This window comes from Nanorana parkeri, unplaced genomic scaffold (genome assembly GCF_000935625.1).
Source record: "Nanorana parkeri isolate BGI_ZX_2015 unplaced genomic scaffold, ASM93562v1 scaffold400, whole genome shotgun sequence".
In the NCBI taxonomy this organism is placed as follows: domain Eukaryota; kingdom Metazoa; phylum Chordata; class Amphibia; order Anura; family Dicroglossidae; genus Nanorana; species Nanorana parkeri.
This window is the reverse complement of record NW_017306668.1, coordinates 674045-689599: the sequence shown is the minus strand read 5'-3', so window position 1 is coordinate 689599 and position 15555 is coordinate 674045. Positions and strand designations below refer to the sequence as shown.

General features: G+C 39.1%; 1 protein-coding gene across 2 annotated transcripts in view; it reads left to right on the top strand.

Annotated features, from left to right (window-relative positions):
- SSFA2 (sperm specific antigen 2) overlaps positions 1–15555 on the top strand; it is a 93838-nt gene that overhangs the window by 66983 nt on the left and 11300 nt on the right. For both annotated transcript variants that reach the window (XM_018559503.1, XM_018559504.1), the window contains 5 exons: positions 3358–4554; positions 8938–9018; positions 9108–9235; positions 13323–13473; positions 13577–13645. In XM_018559503.1, coding sequence (XP_018415005.1) covers positions 3358–4554; positions 8938–9018; positions 9108–9235; positions 13323–13473; positions 13577–13645 — 1626 coding nt within the window. The remainder of the gene's footprint in view (positions 1–3357; positions 4555–8937; positions 9019–9107; positions 9236–13322; positions 13474–13576; positions 13646–15555) is intronic.

Sequence of the window (15555 nt, the reverse complement as noted above, 5' to 3'; positions counted from 1 at the left end):
ATGAAAAATATACCAGCCAGGAACATGGGGTGTTATCCTTAAAAGCATAATAGTCACAAAAATGTAGAGTCTGTGTTATGTTGATATCGGCCTGTAATTCCCATCTACATTCACATTGGTACAGCGTTTCTAGAGGATGGGGCCTTTAAAAGGCAGCCTACCCTTTCAATTTACCCATTTGATGAACATCACCAGGCTTTTCCAAACTTTATGCTGTTGGTGGTGGGAGGTAGATTGGCTACCACATGCATCCGTGAACTAGTACCCATTTAAAAAAACTGAAAAACATAATAAAAGAAATAATAATGAACAAGGGGGCCTCTCTATTTGTTTTCAGATACAGCAAACTCACTGAGATTAACAATTTAAAATTTTCAAGCTAAGAATTATTGGATACCCGTACTATAATACACTTCATAAATTGTAAGGAAATATTTGTAAGTGCCCTTGATACTGGCCAGTGAATTGAACAAGTGAATAGAGGAAGCCTGAGGCTGGAGGGCTCCAGGCTCTTCCACACCTTGGGTTTCTGCAAGAAAGAGATGTGGGAATTTGCGTCCTGGTTGTAGTGTATGTGCCCCAAGAACCCATACCACCCCGAGCAACTTGGTGAACTAGTAGAGGAGTTATTTGTATAACTTCATATCAGTTTGAGTATAGCATCCTTTTTTTATGATTCACCTACTTTATAAATACTAAGGAACTGTTTTTTTGGGGGGTTTTTTAACCACGAAGAACATAAAGCTTTTCTGATGCCTGATATTATTCCTTTATATCTTTTCAGATAATCTGCTGAGAACTGCAAGCCAGCATTCTGACAGCAGTGGCTTTGCTGAAGACACATCGGGTGACTGCCTAACAAATTCCCTTCCGGTAAAAACTTGCTGTAAATCGACAATCTTGACAGTAAATTATTGTAAGGTGTTAACTAAAATACTTAGCAGAGTGTGCAATTTTATTCTAAGGCATCTGAACTAAATAATTCTTTTACCCAGATTCATTCTAAACCTAACAGTATAATGAGCTAGACCCAGGTATCCTTACTGGAAAAGCTGAGCAAGATTAGGTTTATGCCATTTGCATGTTCTAGATTGTTGGAACAGCACTGATTATATTCTGCCCAAACCTACTTAAAGTGACACCAAACTCGGAAGTTAAAGCTTAAAAATACATTTTAGGTACCTTAACCAGGGCTCAAAATTTCCACTCGCCCCCTCGCAATTTGCGAGTGAAAATTGCGTGGGGGCGAGTGGAAATGAAGCCTCCTCGGGGCGGCTTCTCTCCTGTTCACCGACCTGATGACAGCGCTCCCTCGTCCGTCCGTCTAAGCAGGAGGGCGCAGGAGGGAGCGCTGCCTGCTGTCAGGATGGCGGAGCGGGGAGGGGGAGAGAAGCCGCGCCCGCAGCTGTCAGGATGGCCGAGCGGGTTGGTCAGTTTCAGGATGACAGCGGCTCTGATATCTGTCATCCTGTCAGTTTCAGGATGACAGCGGCTCTGTGCGTGGCAGAGTGGGGGATCGGTAAATATCATTGATATTTACCGATCCTCCATGTGAGAAGGACAAACACTGGAGCGATTGTCTGATCACTCCAGTGTTTGTAAATAACTGGGGACACATAGTATTATGTGTCCCCAGTTATGAATGAACAGGCTGTGATTCACATCACAGCCTGTTCATTCATGAATTTCTCAATGGGGAGAAACACTCAGTACAGAGGCTCCTCCCCATTCTGAAACCGCTGATAGTAAATATTTTACTATCAGTGTCTGAATGAATGGGAAGCCTCTGTACTGAGTGCTTCCCATTCACTGAGTGCTGAGGACGGTAAAAAAAGAAATTGAGGATTTGGTGTCCAATTTCTTTTCTATTTTAAAAAGGAAATGTCAGGGGTCTGTTTGGACCCCTAATATTTCCCCGAAGCCCCCCCAACAGTAAAAAATAAATAAATCATAAAATAAATAAAAAAAATTATAATAAACAAAATTTAAAAAAGTGAAAACTGCTCCCCCCACATGCATATTATTAGACATGTGCGAAGACTAAAAATTTCAGATGAAATGTGTATGTGTAATGCTCTGTGCGTTGTGCTGTGTGCGCGTTGTGCCCTGTGTGTGTGTGTTTGTGTTATGCAGGGCAACTGGTGGCGAGTAACTTTGAAGGCCTGGCTAGTAGCTCAGGACCTGAAATTTTGAGCCCTGCCTTAACTATTGGCAAAAATTTAGCTCATTTGTGTATCGCTCAATCCTAAAATCATCTCTGAATTTGTACTGACACTGTCCGTCTTTCCCGAGGGTGGCTACTTTTGTTCTCCATGGTTTCTTTGTGTGTTGTAAAGTAGCCAATGCGCCAAGCTCACTGCCGTGATGGACTACAATCTCATGTTTAGTTAGGTAATTTGTATTGGAGTTATAGTCTATCATGGGAAACAGCTTTAAAACACGACCATGGGGAACAAAAGTAGCCACCCTCCAGTGTCAGCACGAATTCTGAGATGATCTTTATTGATTTTATGACGCCTATAGTCTTTGAAATGCTATATTTTGTAGTAGGTGCCCATTGCATTTTTTTTATTTTTTTTTGTAATGACTTTAGAATATTTTGAAAGGTATGGTAGGCCACACCTGTATCAAAAAAGCCCCTTATGAAGCTCCACACCTCGTGTAGGGCATTGTTGTGATGCTCAATTTGTATGAATATTTGATGTCACTGTGACTTCAAGAAAATTCTCACATTTAGATACATCAGTCATCTACAGAGCAAAAGCAGTTTGTATTATAAGAAAATATACAATTAACCTACGTGATGCCCAAATTAAATGGTCAGGAACAATCCCTTTAAAAAAAAAGGTAAAAAGAGAACTATTGCCCAACCTTTTTTTGCCATAGTTTTCTTTAGGGTCACAGGAGGACATATACTAATGTTCTCCTGTAACCCAAAACTCAGTATATAATGGGCCGTTTCCCCGCTATATGCTCGCAGAGCTGCACGGCAGCTGGAGCGGATCCCTACAATATTGTTGGAATCCACCCCACTGCCTGATTGACAGCTGGTTCTGCTCGCTCCCTCCTCCGTCTGTTCCTCAAGTCAGTGCTGGAGGTATAGAGAGTGGGGGGGGAGGGGAAATCCCTGCGGAGTGTGGTGACTTGACAGTACCACACACCGCTAATCGCTCAATTCTCGATCAGCTTCAGTGTCACACCGCGGCTCTTATTATGTGGATGAGTGTATTTCGCTCTTATAATTCTCCTTTTAAGAAGTATTCTGCTAGCATTTCATTGAATAGTTTAATATATAGATTACTGTGCTTGTGTTTTAGACATTCCAGCTTCAACCCTGTCTTATATTTGGTTAAACAGGTTCAAGACTCTTTGCAAGCAATGGGAAGTAGTGCTGACAGCTGTGATAGTGAAACAACAGTAACTTCTGTAGGAGAGGACCTAAGAACCCCACTTGCAATTGATCAGAGCGAATCCATTGACTTAGATGATGATGAGTTTCTAACTCCTGTTGAACGAAAATCATTTTTTGAGGATAACGAAATAAAAGAGCACATCCTAAAGGCCAGTACACTAGGCTTAAGTCAACATGAGGTGTGCGAAACCAGCGGGGACCTCAGCGCTGCTGTGGATAATGCTCAGGACGTAAGTGAGGAGGATTCTGAATTACAGCAGGACTGTACAGAAGATGGTGAGTTGGAAACACAAAGTGATTATGCAGCTATCTCTTACACCACTCACCATATATCGGAAACATTGGACAGTTTTTCAGACTATGATGGCTATTCTGGTTTTAGTAGAACTGATTCAAATTCTGTGGATCGTGTTAATACTGCGCTACAGAGGGCTCAAAAGAAACTGTTTGGATCTACTGAGACTGTGGGGACAAGGACTGGGCGTAGCACAGTGTCTTCAAAGGACCTGCTGAAACGGAGGCACAAGTTCTCAACCTCTGGATACCCATTAAGGAGGACTCAGTCTTTGCCTTCTGCAATTTTAAATCCTGTAAAAGTGGTATCCAAAGTCAACATTGTCTTGAATTCTGGCAAAGCAACTGTGTGTAGCCCCCCATCATTTTCCTACAAGTATACCCCAGAGGAAGACGAATCTTTGGAGCAAATAGATGAAGTAGACACTACTAAATCCATGGCATACACGTTCCCGGTGTCGGATACCAAGGAGGCCCAAAAAAGTAACCAGGGTCAAGTGTCAGAAGATCAACTTAACAGATCACATTCTTGCACAATACATACCCCATCACATAGATCTCATTCCTCCTGCTCTCTCCATTCCCTACAATCTGACTGGCATGAGCGACCGCTATGTGAACATTCAAGAGCATGGAGCACACATAGCGTTCCTAACTTTTCTGGTGCTACATGCGGTTCAGTAATGTCCCCATTTTCCTGTTCACTTAATCAAAGGTTTGGATATGGATCACTTCACAGATCCTGCTCCGGTTGTGCTTTGCCTATAAGCTCTCCTCCTTCCACTACTGAAATGCAGCTACGTCGGGTGCTACATGACATCAGGAGTTCACTACAGAATCTTTCACAGGTAATTGAGGGTCATTGGTAATACTTAAAGATCTGTTATATAGGAAAAGATTCAAATAAAGGTGCCAAATTTAAAATCTCAGAACTTAAAATGTATCAAAGGTTTTTAGTTTTGCATACAGTGGTGAGGGGTTAGGACCCCGTTTTAATTTGCCACCTGTGTCCTCGCTGGGGAGATTCATGCTCTGTTCTAGTGGCCGCAAAATCCCAAATTTTTAGTTTTTACTAGGACAGGAGTAAAGGTAAAGTTTTCTAGTAGGAACACTTGTTTGGTGACAACTAAGAATGGATTTTCTTCTTGCTTCCTCTTGTTTCTACAGGACAGGAAGTGAAGGGAAATATCATCAATGACGGGAGTTGTAACTATTCCCTACTTTAATAAATATGGGGGTAAAACATTTTGGCTTTTGGGTCATGTTTTTAGCAAAATAATTATTTTGGGTGAAGTATAATGGGAGCTGTTTTTAATGTTGGCTTTCTTACCTTTTTGGATTGTTCTTGATGGCTTTCTTACCCAGCTGTTACAATGGAAGCAGAAAAAGATAATTTTCATTCTATTTATCAAAGTAGATCCCAAACCTTTTGGCTTTAGTCCAGTGAGCACAAGTCCAGTGAGCACACTGGTTGGCAATTATGGTTCTAGATCTGAGTAGCAATGCTACCGAGCTTAGTATTCCTTCACACAGCCTTCCCCCATTTTCCTCCTACTAACGATTCTTTAGTGTTCTTTAGTAATGTAAAGAACCACAAAACCCACAGCTCACCCCTGTTATGCATTCTTGTAATCCACATTTGGTGCTCTGATGACCTCTGTACAAAAAACAACTGCTGGCACGTTTGTTTGTTCTGCTTTACTCGGCCTTAGTCACCGCTATGAGCAAGGCAGAAACGCGTCGGTGGTTGTTTGTACAGATGTATGTGGAATACAATTTGATTATTTTTGGAAGAGCATTGTGTGCTGGTTTTGCAGATTCTTTAGTAATACTTTAATATACATGTAGAAGCTCCCATACCAGAAGTTGAGATGTTTAATTGCTTTAACATTTACTTAATATGAGCCTATACTTTACGCATGCAGGTTAAAGCAACAGGTTTGCATTAAACCTCTTCACAGCAGCACATGCTCATCTACACTTTTACTTCAGTATTGTTTAGAAAAACTGCCACATGACACTAAAATAAAGGTATCAGTAATTGGTATCTGTGAGTACTGGAGTACTTTCTCTAGTGGTCACTAGTTTGGGGATGTTTAGTTGGACCTTTTTGAGGGAAAACAATAAATCTTCAGGGAGTAGGCATTTTAAGGTCATATTTACTTTGAAAGAAATATAAGTTCTGTAAAAGTGTATCTGGAAATCTGGTTAGCATTCGTGTTCAGGAGACACTGTGTTGGTCTTTAAAGTGACACTAAACTCAGTCGTTAAATCCTAAAAATGTAATAAAGTACCTTTAACTATCAACAAAAATGTATCTTATTTGTGTGTCACTCCGCTGCAGATAGTCCAATCGTCTCTGAATTGGTGCTGACACTGTCCTTCCTTCTGGAGGGTGGCTACTTTTGTTCCCCATAGTCCCTGTGTGTGTTGTAAAGTAGCCGCTGCTCCAATCTTGCTTCCTTGATGGACTATAATCTTACCTTTTTTTTAGTTCATGAATTTGTATTGAGATTGTAGTCTATCACAGGGGTAATTTTGGAGTAGTGGCTTCTTTCTTTGGCTAGCCCAAAGTAAGCACCAACTTGAGTGAGTCCTAACCTAGCTCCCTAAACCTATCACTAAACATAACCTAGCCCTTAACCTAATCCCCAAACCCAGTACTTAACCAATCCTAAACATAAGGCCATAAAGTAACCCTAAAAGAGGAACTTTATCCTTATCTTAAAAATAACAACACAGGTAGAAATGTAGAGCCAAAAAAAATCTCATCGCTCCAATTCCTTGCTATCAGGACTCCCCAGGTTCTGGTCTAATAGGTGCGTCTCCACCTTGGAATGTGGTATTATACGAACAGACCACAGTATCCAGAGAATTCCAATACTTCAGACTTTATTGAAATTCACAGCAAATCCAGTATATCTGGATAAGTGTATAAAGCAACAAATACCAGCACTGCACACCCTTAACCAGTTACAACCTCTCACATGTTTCACCCGTAGGCTTATTTATAGAGGTCCATGAATCAGACTACGGGTGAAACATGTGAGAGGTTGTAGCTGGTTGGGGGTGTGGATAGTGCGGTCTGTTCGTATACTACAACAAAGGTAGAAATGTGTAGTAACGGCAAGCTACTAACAGTAGCATACCTTATTTTTCCTTTCCTTCCCATTCTTTTCATAGTGGCCATTTTCACTTAGGGCAGATTAATCCATCTCCCTTTACTCACTGGAACACTGGTTGTGCATCCTGGAACATGTGACAATGCACATTACCTCAAGGGGGAAATAAATACCTTTCCCCTGAGATCGCGGGAGATTTTGCAGCTTATGGATAACATTTTCCAGGAAGGCACTGGTGATGTAACTTCCCAGGATGCATCTGTGAGGCCAGGGCTACATCGCCAGGGCCTCACTCAACCAGGACATGAAAAAAAACTACTTTATAAATCAAAGCAAAAAAAAAAAGAATACTTTTTTTTTTTACCAATAGATGATTTCATGTCCACATGCAGAGCTGCATGCCAATGTGCTTCTTCGAGAAATGGGATAAAGATCCACTTGAACCCCTTTATCAAAATGAATAGAATTTGTGCAACGAAAATGATATTACATAAAAAATAACTGCAAAATTAACAAAAAATCTCAACCTTGAATGCAATGCAGCAGATCCCAGTTGTATTTAGGACTCAAGTACATGTATTGAAACAGAGCATTGTACGTGATGGATTTGTTAATTGTTTGAAAAGAACCATTTGTTTTTCTGGGCTAGCTTTCAGGGTATCCTGTCTTTATACTTCAGGTACAGATTTGACCAGTAGAAATGGATCTCTGGGTAGCTTGTCCAGCAAAATAGTCACTTTTCGCTCCTTTTTTTATTTGTACTTACAGGAGTCAAGTGCATTGTAATTTAATCATGTTATATTGAAGCATCTATGAAGCCCAATAAAAAACATTTTAAAATGGTCGTTTTGAATTATAAAGTACATGCAAAACATGTATTATTTATCTTCTGAGTTGTAAAGCGGAAATGACAAACGCCTAGGACAAGTGAGCCATACTGCATGACTTGTGTTTAATTAGCATGGAAACTAAACATAATATTTTATCTTCATTTCAAACTGGTTCTTCTGGTTTTTAGTTATAGTTAGGTATAGTGACATTAAGAGATTACAGATCATGTGAGGCTTCATTAAAGTGTATTTTATTTTACTATTGACAGAACAGATGGAAATCTCTATTTTAGTTTTTTGTCTAGTGAGCCGTTGTGAGAATGTTTAACTCTCCTCTTAATTGTAGTATCCGCTGCCAATTTATGGTCTTGGAGACCACACACGTGGTAGAAGCACACACAGATTGTATTTCCCATCAGAGCCATTTCAGTCCACCCAAATATATGTTTTATTTTTGGTTCTAAAATGACAAAGTATTAACTTGTGCTTGTATTTCTGAAAGTACAAAATAAACAAAAGTTAGGTGACCATTTTGAAACATTATGCATTTAATAATAATAATAATTATTATTATATTAATATTAGAAACTGATTGTACTCCCACGTAACTGTGTGATGGACATAATTAGCTCTATTTAGATTTATACTGAATGGAAGAGCATGCAGTATAAGTTAAGAAAGCTGCTTCTATTTTCAAATAGCATTGTATTAGACATTAGACATTGGTTAAATATCTACGTATTATTACCAAGAAGTAAATGAGCTTTAAAACAACCCACTGACCTCTGTAGATGTAGTCACTTTGGAGAAATTTATCCTCACAGAAGCTCTGCTCAAAGTCATTCTCCCACCAGCTCATCTTACCCTGCTCCCTCCTTGGCACCTTTTGTAATGTCTATTATAAACCCAGAACAGGAGATTTGGTAGAGGGGAACAGGCTAAGTTGAGCTACTAAGAGAGCAATCTAAATCATTGCTTCTGTTGTGATATTTGAGGATTGGTTGCTCCACAGCATCTATAGCTACAGAGGTCAGGGAAGGCTTGTTTTAAAGCTCATTTACTGCCTTTTAAGAACACGTAAAATACTTTATTGTTCATAGCCTGACCACAGTTTAACTTCAAGGTCGGCCCTTGGTGTGTTGGCTGTTATGCTTGGAATGTGTTTGGAAACGTGGATTTAAAAAAAAAAAATTTTTACGTCCTTTCCTTCCATATGAGACCCCATATCATTATTCACTTCTGACTTGCATTTGGCTGTCTTTTTTTTTTATTTTCATAGCACCCAGTAATGCGGGGGAATGACATGGCTGCAGCTGGCATCTTTAACACCCAGAGGTCATCCATCTTATCGCTTTATGAAGTAAGTTCTGTGCCTGATGGGTGCAAAGTGGCTATCTATCTTTGAAGTGTAAATAAAGACACCTATTCATATCTTTTCTGTTCTTTTAGAATACTTTCCAGGAACTTCAGATAATGAGAAGAAGTTTAAATCTCTTTCGCACACAAATGATGGATTTGGAGTTGAATATGTTACGGCAGCAGACTATGGTTTATCATCATTTGTCTGAAGATGAGAGGTGAGCTTCTCTTTAAACTATAATTCAAGATGTTTAGGGGGAACCTAATAAGAAATGTTACAAATAGAACCTATGCATTATACAAACACTGTGATTATGCCAACCTTTTTGGCACAACTTATTTTGATAAAACATTGCTACGACTGGTATAAGTAACTTCTCTTACATAAAGTACTAAATACAACTCTTTCCCAAAGGGTTAGTAAAAGTGGTATCCAGTCATAAAGGCCAAGTGCTTTTAAACTATGGTGGTCCAACATGTCGACTAGAAAGTCAATGTAAATGCTACCTTGAGAGGTGAAAAACAGACTCCCTCACCAGCAGTCCAAACGTAAAATGCTTTATTGCCTATATTATGCCTACCGTGTTTCCCCGAAAATAAGAGTGTCTTGTATTTTTTTTTTTTCTACGAAAAAAGACAATAGGTCTTATTTTCGGGGGATGTCTTACCTGGCTGTTCCGGGGTAGGTCTTATATTACAGAAATCCCTGAAGATAGTGTTAGGTCTTATTTTTGGGGTAGGTCTTACTTTTGGGGAAACGCGGTATATCTGGACAGTCATGGCCTCCCAATAACCATTTCCCATGCAGGAACGTTTTTCCAAGTTTGGTTTTCTGGTTCAGATCTTTTCTTTTTAGCTCTGTTGTTAGCAATCTTTTGTAAATGCCTCCCTCTAGTGGTCAGAAATGAAGCTGCACCTTCTAGAATTTGTCTTTGACTAGGTCTAAAATTTCATCTTTCAAAAGGGACAAAAGATATCACATAGTTGATTTGTTGCACATATGTCACCTCTTTCTAAATATCTGTGTATCCTGATGGTGCAGGTGGCTTTAAATCCCCGGAATATATTGCAAATTCATTGACAAATAAGCTACACTGTGTTGTGTGTTTGCAGACACTAGACGTTTTTTATCTGCCAATTCTGAACTGTAGCCATGAAAGCAAAGATAGCAGCAAGTGGCTGCAACAGCAGTTTGTACTGAATAAGTGCCCCTATGTTAGTTTACGTGTTTGTGCGTGTGCCAGCAAAACCACTTTCAGTCATCCTGACAGCACTGACTGCTAGCGATGCCACTGCTCTGGGGGAGAAATTTAGGATGGATTGTATGTTCGTTTTAGTTTCATGATCCTCTTGTGTGTTGAGGAAGGGGGCACACAGCAGCTTTTCCTAACTGATATGGGAGCACAGTTCATTGGCGTACTGGGCAGATTATTTTCTAGTGGCTGGGTAGTTTATGGTAAAGCATGCGTTTTTGTTTTTTTTTGTGTTTTTTTAAATCTTCAAGGGACAAAAGTATTACTTTGCTTTAAAGTGACCCTGTCATGAATTTCAAACTGTGACTGTAAATATATATTGCCCACACTGCCAAACATGGTTGTGTTCAAGAGCAATGGTTACCCAGAGTCTGCAAAGAAACCAACACTTCAAGTCAATCTCCTGGCCCCCTGCTGTAGTCACTGGAGGAACCATTGAGTGCAAGAGACACTCCTGAAAATGTCATTTTTCCCAGCAGACTTCAAGCGGCCATTCCTCTTAAATGGCATTCTACTTTTGCACAGTATTCTTTTTGCAACTTTAAAATGTGTGGCAGGGTTTCTTAACATTTGTCATTCATTTGTTCGTTATCCTTTTGATGCAGTCTATACCTTTTGATCTTTCTTTGCATAGATCACACATGAACCTTGTTTGCACTTGGGTGATCTTTTTAACGCTCAACTCCAGGGAAATAGAAGTTTTCCCTTGCAGTCGTGCTTCCTTCCCCCACACCACAATGGTGAACTGCTTGTTTATGCCTAGAGGACAGGAAAAAGCTGTTTTACTTACCTGATCTCCTCTCACCTGGCGGTCAACACTCACCTCTTCTTTAGCGTTGGACTGCATGCTTGCGTACAGTGCAGGGTTATGGAACCTACATTGTATTTGACAAGGTCATCAGTCCTTAGACCACTGGAGCCCAGGGAAGAAGAGGCTGTGGGGATGATACATTTGACCTTAAAGGACATGTTCCACTTCAATTATGTTATCAATTAGTTTAATGCACGCTTTCAGATCTAACTTTACTTAGAATATATTGCCCTTTTGAAACGTCTTATGTGCCTTTCCTTGATTTGAAGAGCTACTTCCTTTCATAGCAATAGTTGACCAGGATCTCAAATGAGAGTTGGCCTTATTGTGTCTCTTCTGGGACATCCTTCCCACATGTCTCTGTTCTATACTGTAATCCCTCCTCGCAAAGCTGGGATTCCTTATTTAAACTTCATCAGTCTAGGCAGCCTCTGGACAGACACTGCACCATTCCTGTCTAAATTCACGCACTGGCTGAAGTAGAGAGATATGTCATGTGTGGGAAGAATGTCTAATGGACATGGTATGCTAGAAATGTAGCTAGGTTCTGTAGACATACAGCGCTCTAAAAATGGGCAATGGTTGAACTTTATAACATCAAAATGAGTAACGCATTTCAAATGGAAAATTTATTTTAAAACATTTTATCCAGATTAAAGCTGAACTGTAGTCCTCTAGATAATACATTTTAATGCACCTAGAGCCTAGTTAGTTAATTCAGTCTCCAATTTCTGTTCATGAATTGCCTTGTGCCAATATCCCAGTTATATCTCTGAAAACTGTTTCTATATTTATATTGTGCTACTTTGCATATGTGTCACTATTGCTTCAGATTACACTAATTAGACAACTCAGTCTTTCTGAGGATATCTAGCACCATTTATTTACATAATCATTTCTTTGGATTACAAGGATACTTCGTGCTAGACTAAGGATTGCTCTGCAGCTTTTTTTTTTTTATTGACATCTCAATAGTGTATGCAGAGTGTATGTCTACCTTATTCCCTACTCTAGCGGTCTGTGTCTGCAGTGACTTTTCAAGCAATATTTTCATATTTACTTTTCAAACACTCAGCAGCCTTTGAGTAATATCTGGGTAATATAATCTAAGTGAATAAGTATATTTTCTAACTCTGGTGGTTTATGTCTAAAACGGCTTCTGCAGCAAAGTTTTTCCACATTGATCTCTAATATGCACGGTATAACAGAACAAATTGTTCCGTAAGATTACAATATTCTAAATGGATTAATATAATACATTTCCAACTTGGCTGGCTTCTGCCTGCAGAGCTTTATCGCAACAATACCTTTTAAATTTGTGGTTACAATTTCCCTGATTCTGTTTACCTGCTGTTGGAGGTCTACTCAACTTGGAGCAGGCATATCCATTTTATAGCATTTGGATCTGGTTTATTAGCGGTTTGGAAGATGCTATATCTCTATTACTACTAATATTCTCAACACAAAAATGTTTGGTTTATGTATGTTCGCAACTTGTTTCTCAAATAGAAAGTTGTATGGTCTTGTCATTTTTTTTTTTTAATACTGATGGTATTACAGATCTATTATGTACAACTTTTCACATTAGAGCAGCCCCCCCCCGCAGTAGTTTATTTTGGTTGGTTTTAATATTTTTTAGACAGAGCTTAAAAAGCACCATATTATAACTTTCATTTTGTTAAATATATTACAATGAGCCCCTCTTGAACATTTAACTAATTCTGCTGTTTTGCTGATGCTCGCTCCATGGCTCCGAGCGCCAACAATCATCCCACTTTCAAAGGCTGTTAAATGGCGTTGTTTACCCATATCTTCAGAAACAAATCACTTCTACTGTCGTGGTAAACAACCTGCTTCCCTATTTATAATGGTCTACTTTGGTATAATTTGCCTACAAACGTCAGGTGGTCATAATATACTGGCCACTCAGTGTATACCTTTTGCTGGGGTGGTTACAGCTGCAAAGAAGGAAATGTACTAGTAATAGGTTGTGTTTTTTTTTTTGCCATTGTTAGATTTTACCTTTTTGCACAATTTCTTTTTTAAATGAGACCTGTTCTGTATAGTAAAGCATTGTAAAATTCAAAACATAGCAAATACATCACAAAAAATGTTGCCAAGATCTTTCTTTGTTCAGCTGTGCGGAGGCCCCTGGAATTGAATTACCAACTGTCTTGTGACAGACTTTCAATGTGTTTCAACTTGAAAACCCCTCTTTAAGGTTCAGTTTGTTTGTTTCAGGTATGAGGCAGATCAGCTGCAGGGACTGAGGAATTCTGTGCGAATGGAACTGCAGGAGTTAGAACTTCAGCTGGATGAGCGATTGCTGACTCTTGAGGAGCAACTCCGCAATTACCACATCTCCTCACCTTTCCAGCGACAGGTGGCTATGGTAAGATTTTGTTTTAAATCTTCTACCTGATTAGTTAGGACTGTTAATGAAATTTAATTTTGGACTATAAATTGTGAGCCTTAATGAGCTTTCTTCTGTTTAGGGTATGTATGGAGGAAGAGGAAGTACTGACAGTCTGGTGTTCACCCCTTCTTTGAATGTCATGGAACCAGTAAGTTTAATTCTATGCATCTGAACAGGTTTTTAGCTGAATTCATAGAAGCATAATTCTTGCAGTATTTTATTTTTTGTTTTGCTTTTTATCAATTAAAAAAACATTTTTAAATGTAGCCGTTATCACACACATCTATTGGATACGGCACAGGTTTAGTATTTTATCAAATTTTGAGGTATTTTGACTGTAAAGGAAACTCACAAACCTTATTGTCCAGGTTATCACTTTTTTCATTTACCCCTAACTTCAGGTTAGCAGTAAGTTTGTGTAAAAAAACAATTGTAGAGAACACAAATAGCAAGCATTTAATGGGCTAATAAAATAGTGCTTCATGAGAAATTGCTTTTAATGGTTAAATTCCTGTTGTGTTAGAAAATAAAGAACTAAGCCTTCTTTTGTTTGTAAATTGAATGTTCAGGAGAAAGATTTCATAAAAGTAAATGGTATTAAAACAACTAATTCATATTAGTGATTTGAGCCTTATATATTTGTATTTTAAACATTTCCACTTTTAATCTGCAGATTAACAGTCCCTGTTTTTATAGATACAATTACAGTATTACAAAAAAAACTTGTTATACACTTAACAATTTGTGTGCATTTTGTAGCCTATAATAAAAAAATAAGAGCAAACCTTCAATAAAAAAAAAACCTTATGTCTCCTTTAAGAAAAAATTACAATGATTTATGCCAGCCAATTAATCATAGATTTAGAATCAAGTTACCTGGTATATACTAATACTGCTGTATTTGACCTGGACAGCTAGGACTTGATTATCTCTGGTCATGAAAGGGTAAATATTTTATAGAACTGTAATGCATTTGACTCCACTGTATAGATTTAATAGGAAACTAAATCCAAACCTGTTTTTATGGCTTTAGTCCTCTTTTGGGTTATAGGAGTATATTTACTAACTGATGGTCACTGCTCTCTCTGCAGGGAGAAGACCGTGAGCTGAGCGATCCGCGGTTCGTGATCACTCATCTCCCTTGTCTAGAGCCGGTGTGGGACACCTGCAGTGTCACACCGGCTCTAAGGCTCTGTTCACACCTAGGCGTATCGAATATGCGCGTTTGTCGCTCGTTTCGTGACGCACGTTTTTACTGCGATTCGCTGGAAAAAAAACGCGCGACAAACGCGTGTTTCCGACTGCTACTTGGCTGTATCCCAATGGAAACACGTGACAAAAACGCCGCAAAGAAGCTCATGTACCTTTTTAGGCGTAGGCCGTTTTGTAGCGCGTTCAGACGGGCTGAAATACGGCAAGGTGTGAACCATACCCATAGAAAACAATGGAATTTTCATGTTTGAGCGTTTCGTAGAGCGTTGAACGCGCTACAAAACGTACAGGTGTGAACCAGGCCTAAGTATTGGCAAGAGCACATTTTGCTCTCCCAATACTTCTGTTTTAAATGTAAAGTTTTATATCCAAGGGTGCTATTTGGTTCATGTGTGCCTCCTTGTTTTTAGTTCCACTTGCAGCAGAACAAATTTTTAGCACTGCATATGTGTTGTATTGAACCATTATAGAAGCACAGCTGCAGCGTCCATGGACCTAATTTGTATGCACATCACACTATGCTACTGTCTTTCTGACTTTTACTATGTCCTTATGCACCATATTTGGATTTGTTATTACCATTCTTTTATATGGGGTTTAGTTAACCCTTTCGGCGGCTCCAGCTTGACTGCATTAAGCCCGTGCTGATGAAAATGCATGAAGAGTGAAACTGTTGCACAAAACAAAGCTTATTGCTGTTTTGGGAATTATCCAATAATCTGCAAATTTTGCATAACCCATACTTCAGTATGCATTGTTCAATCTTTCTGTACTGGCCTACAGTATCAGAGAACAGCTTAGCAATAAGCCCCTCTCTTTTTGATTTGAGATATATATATATATATA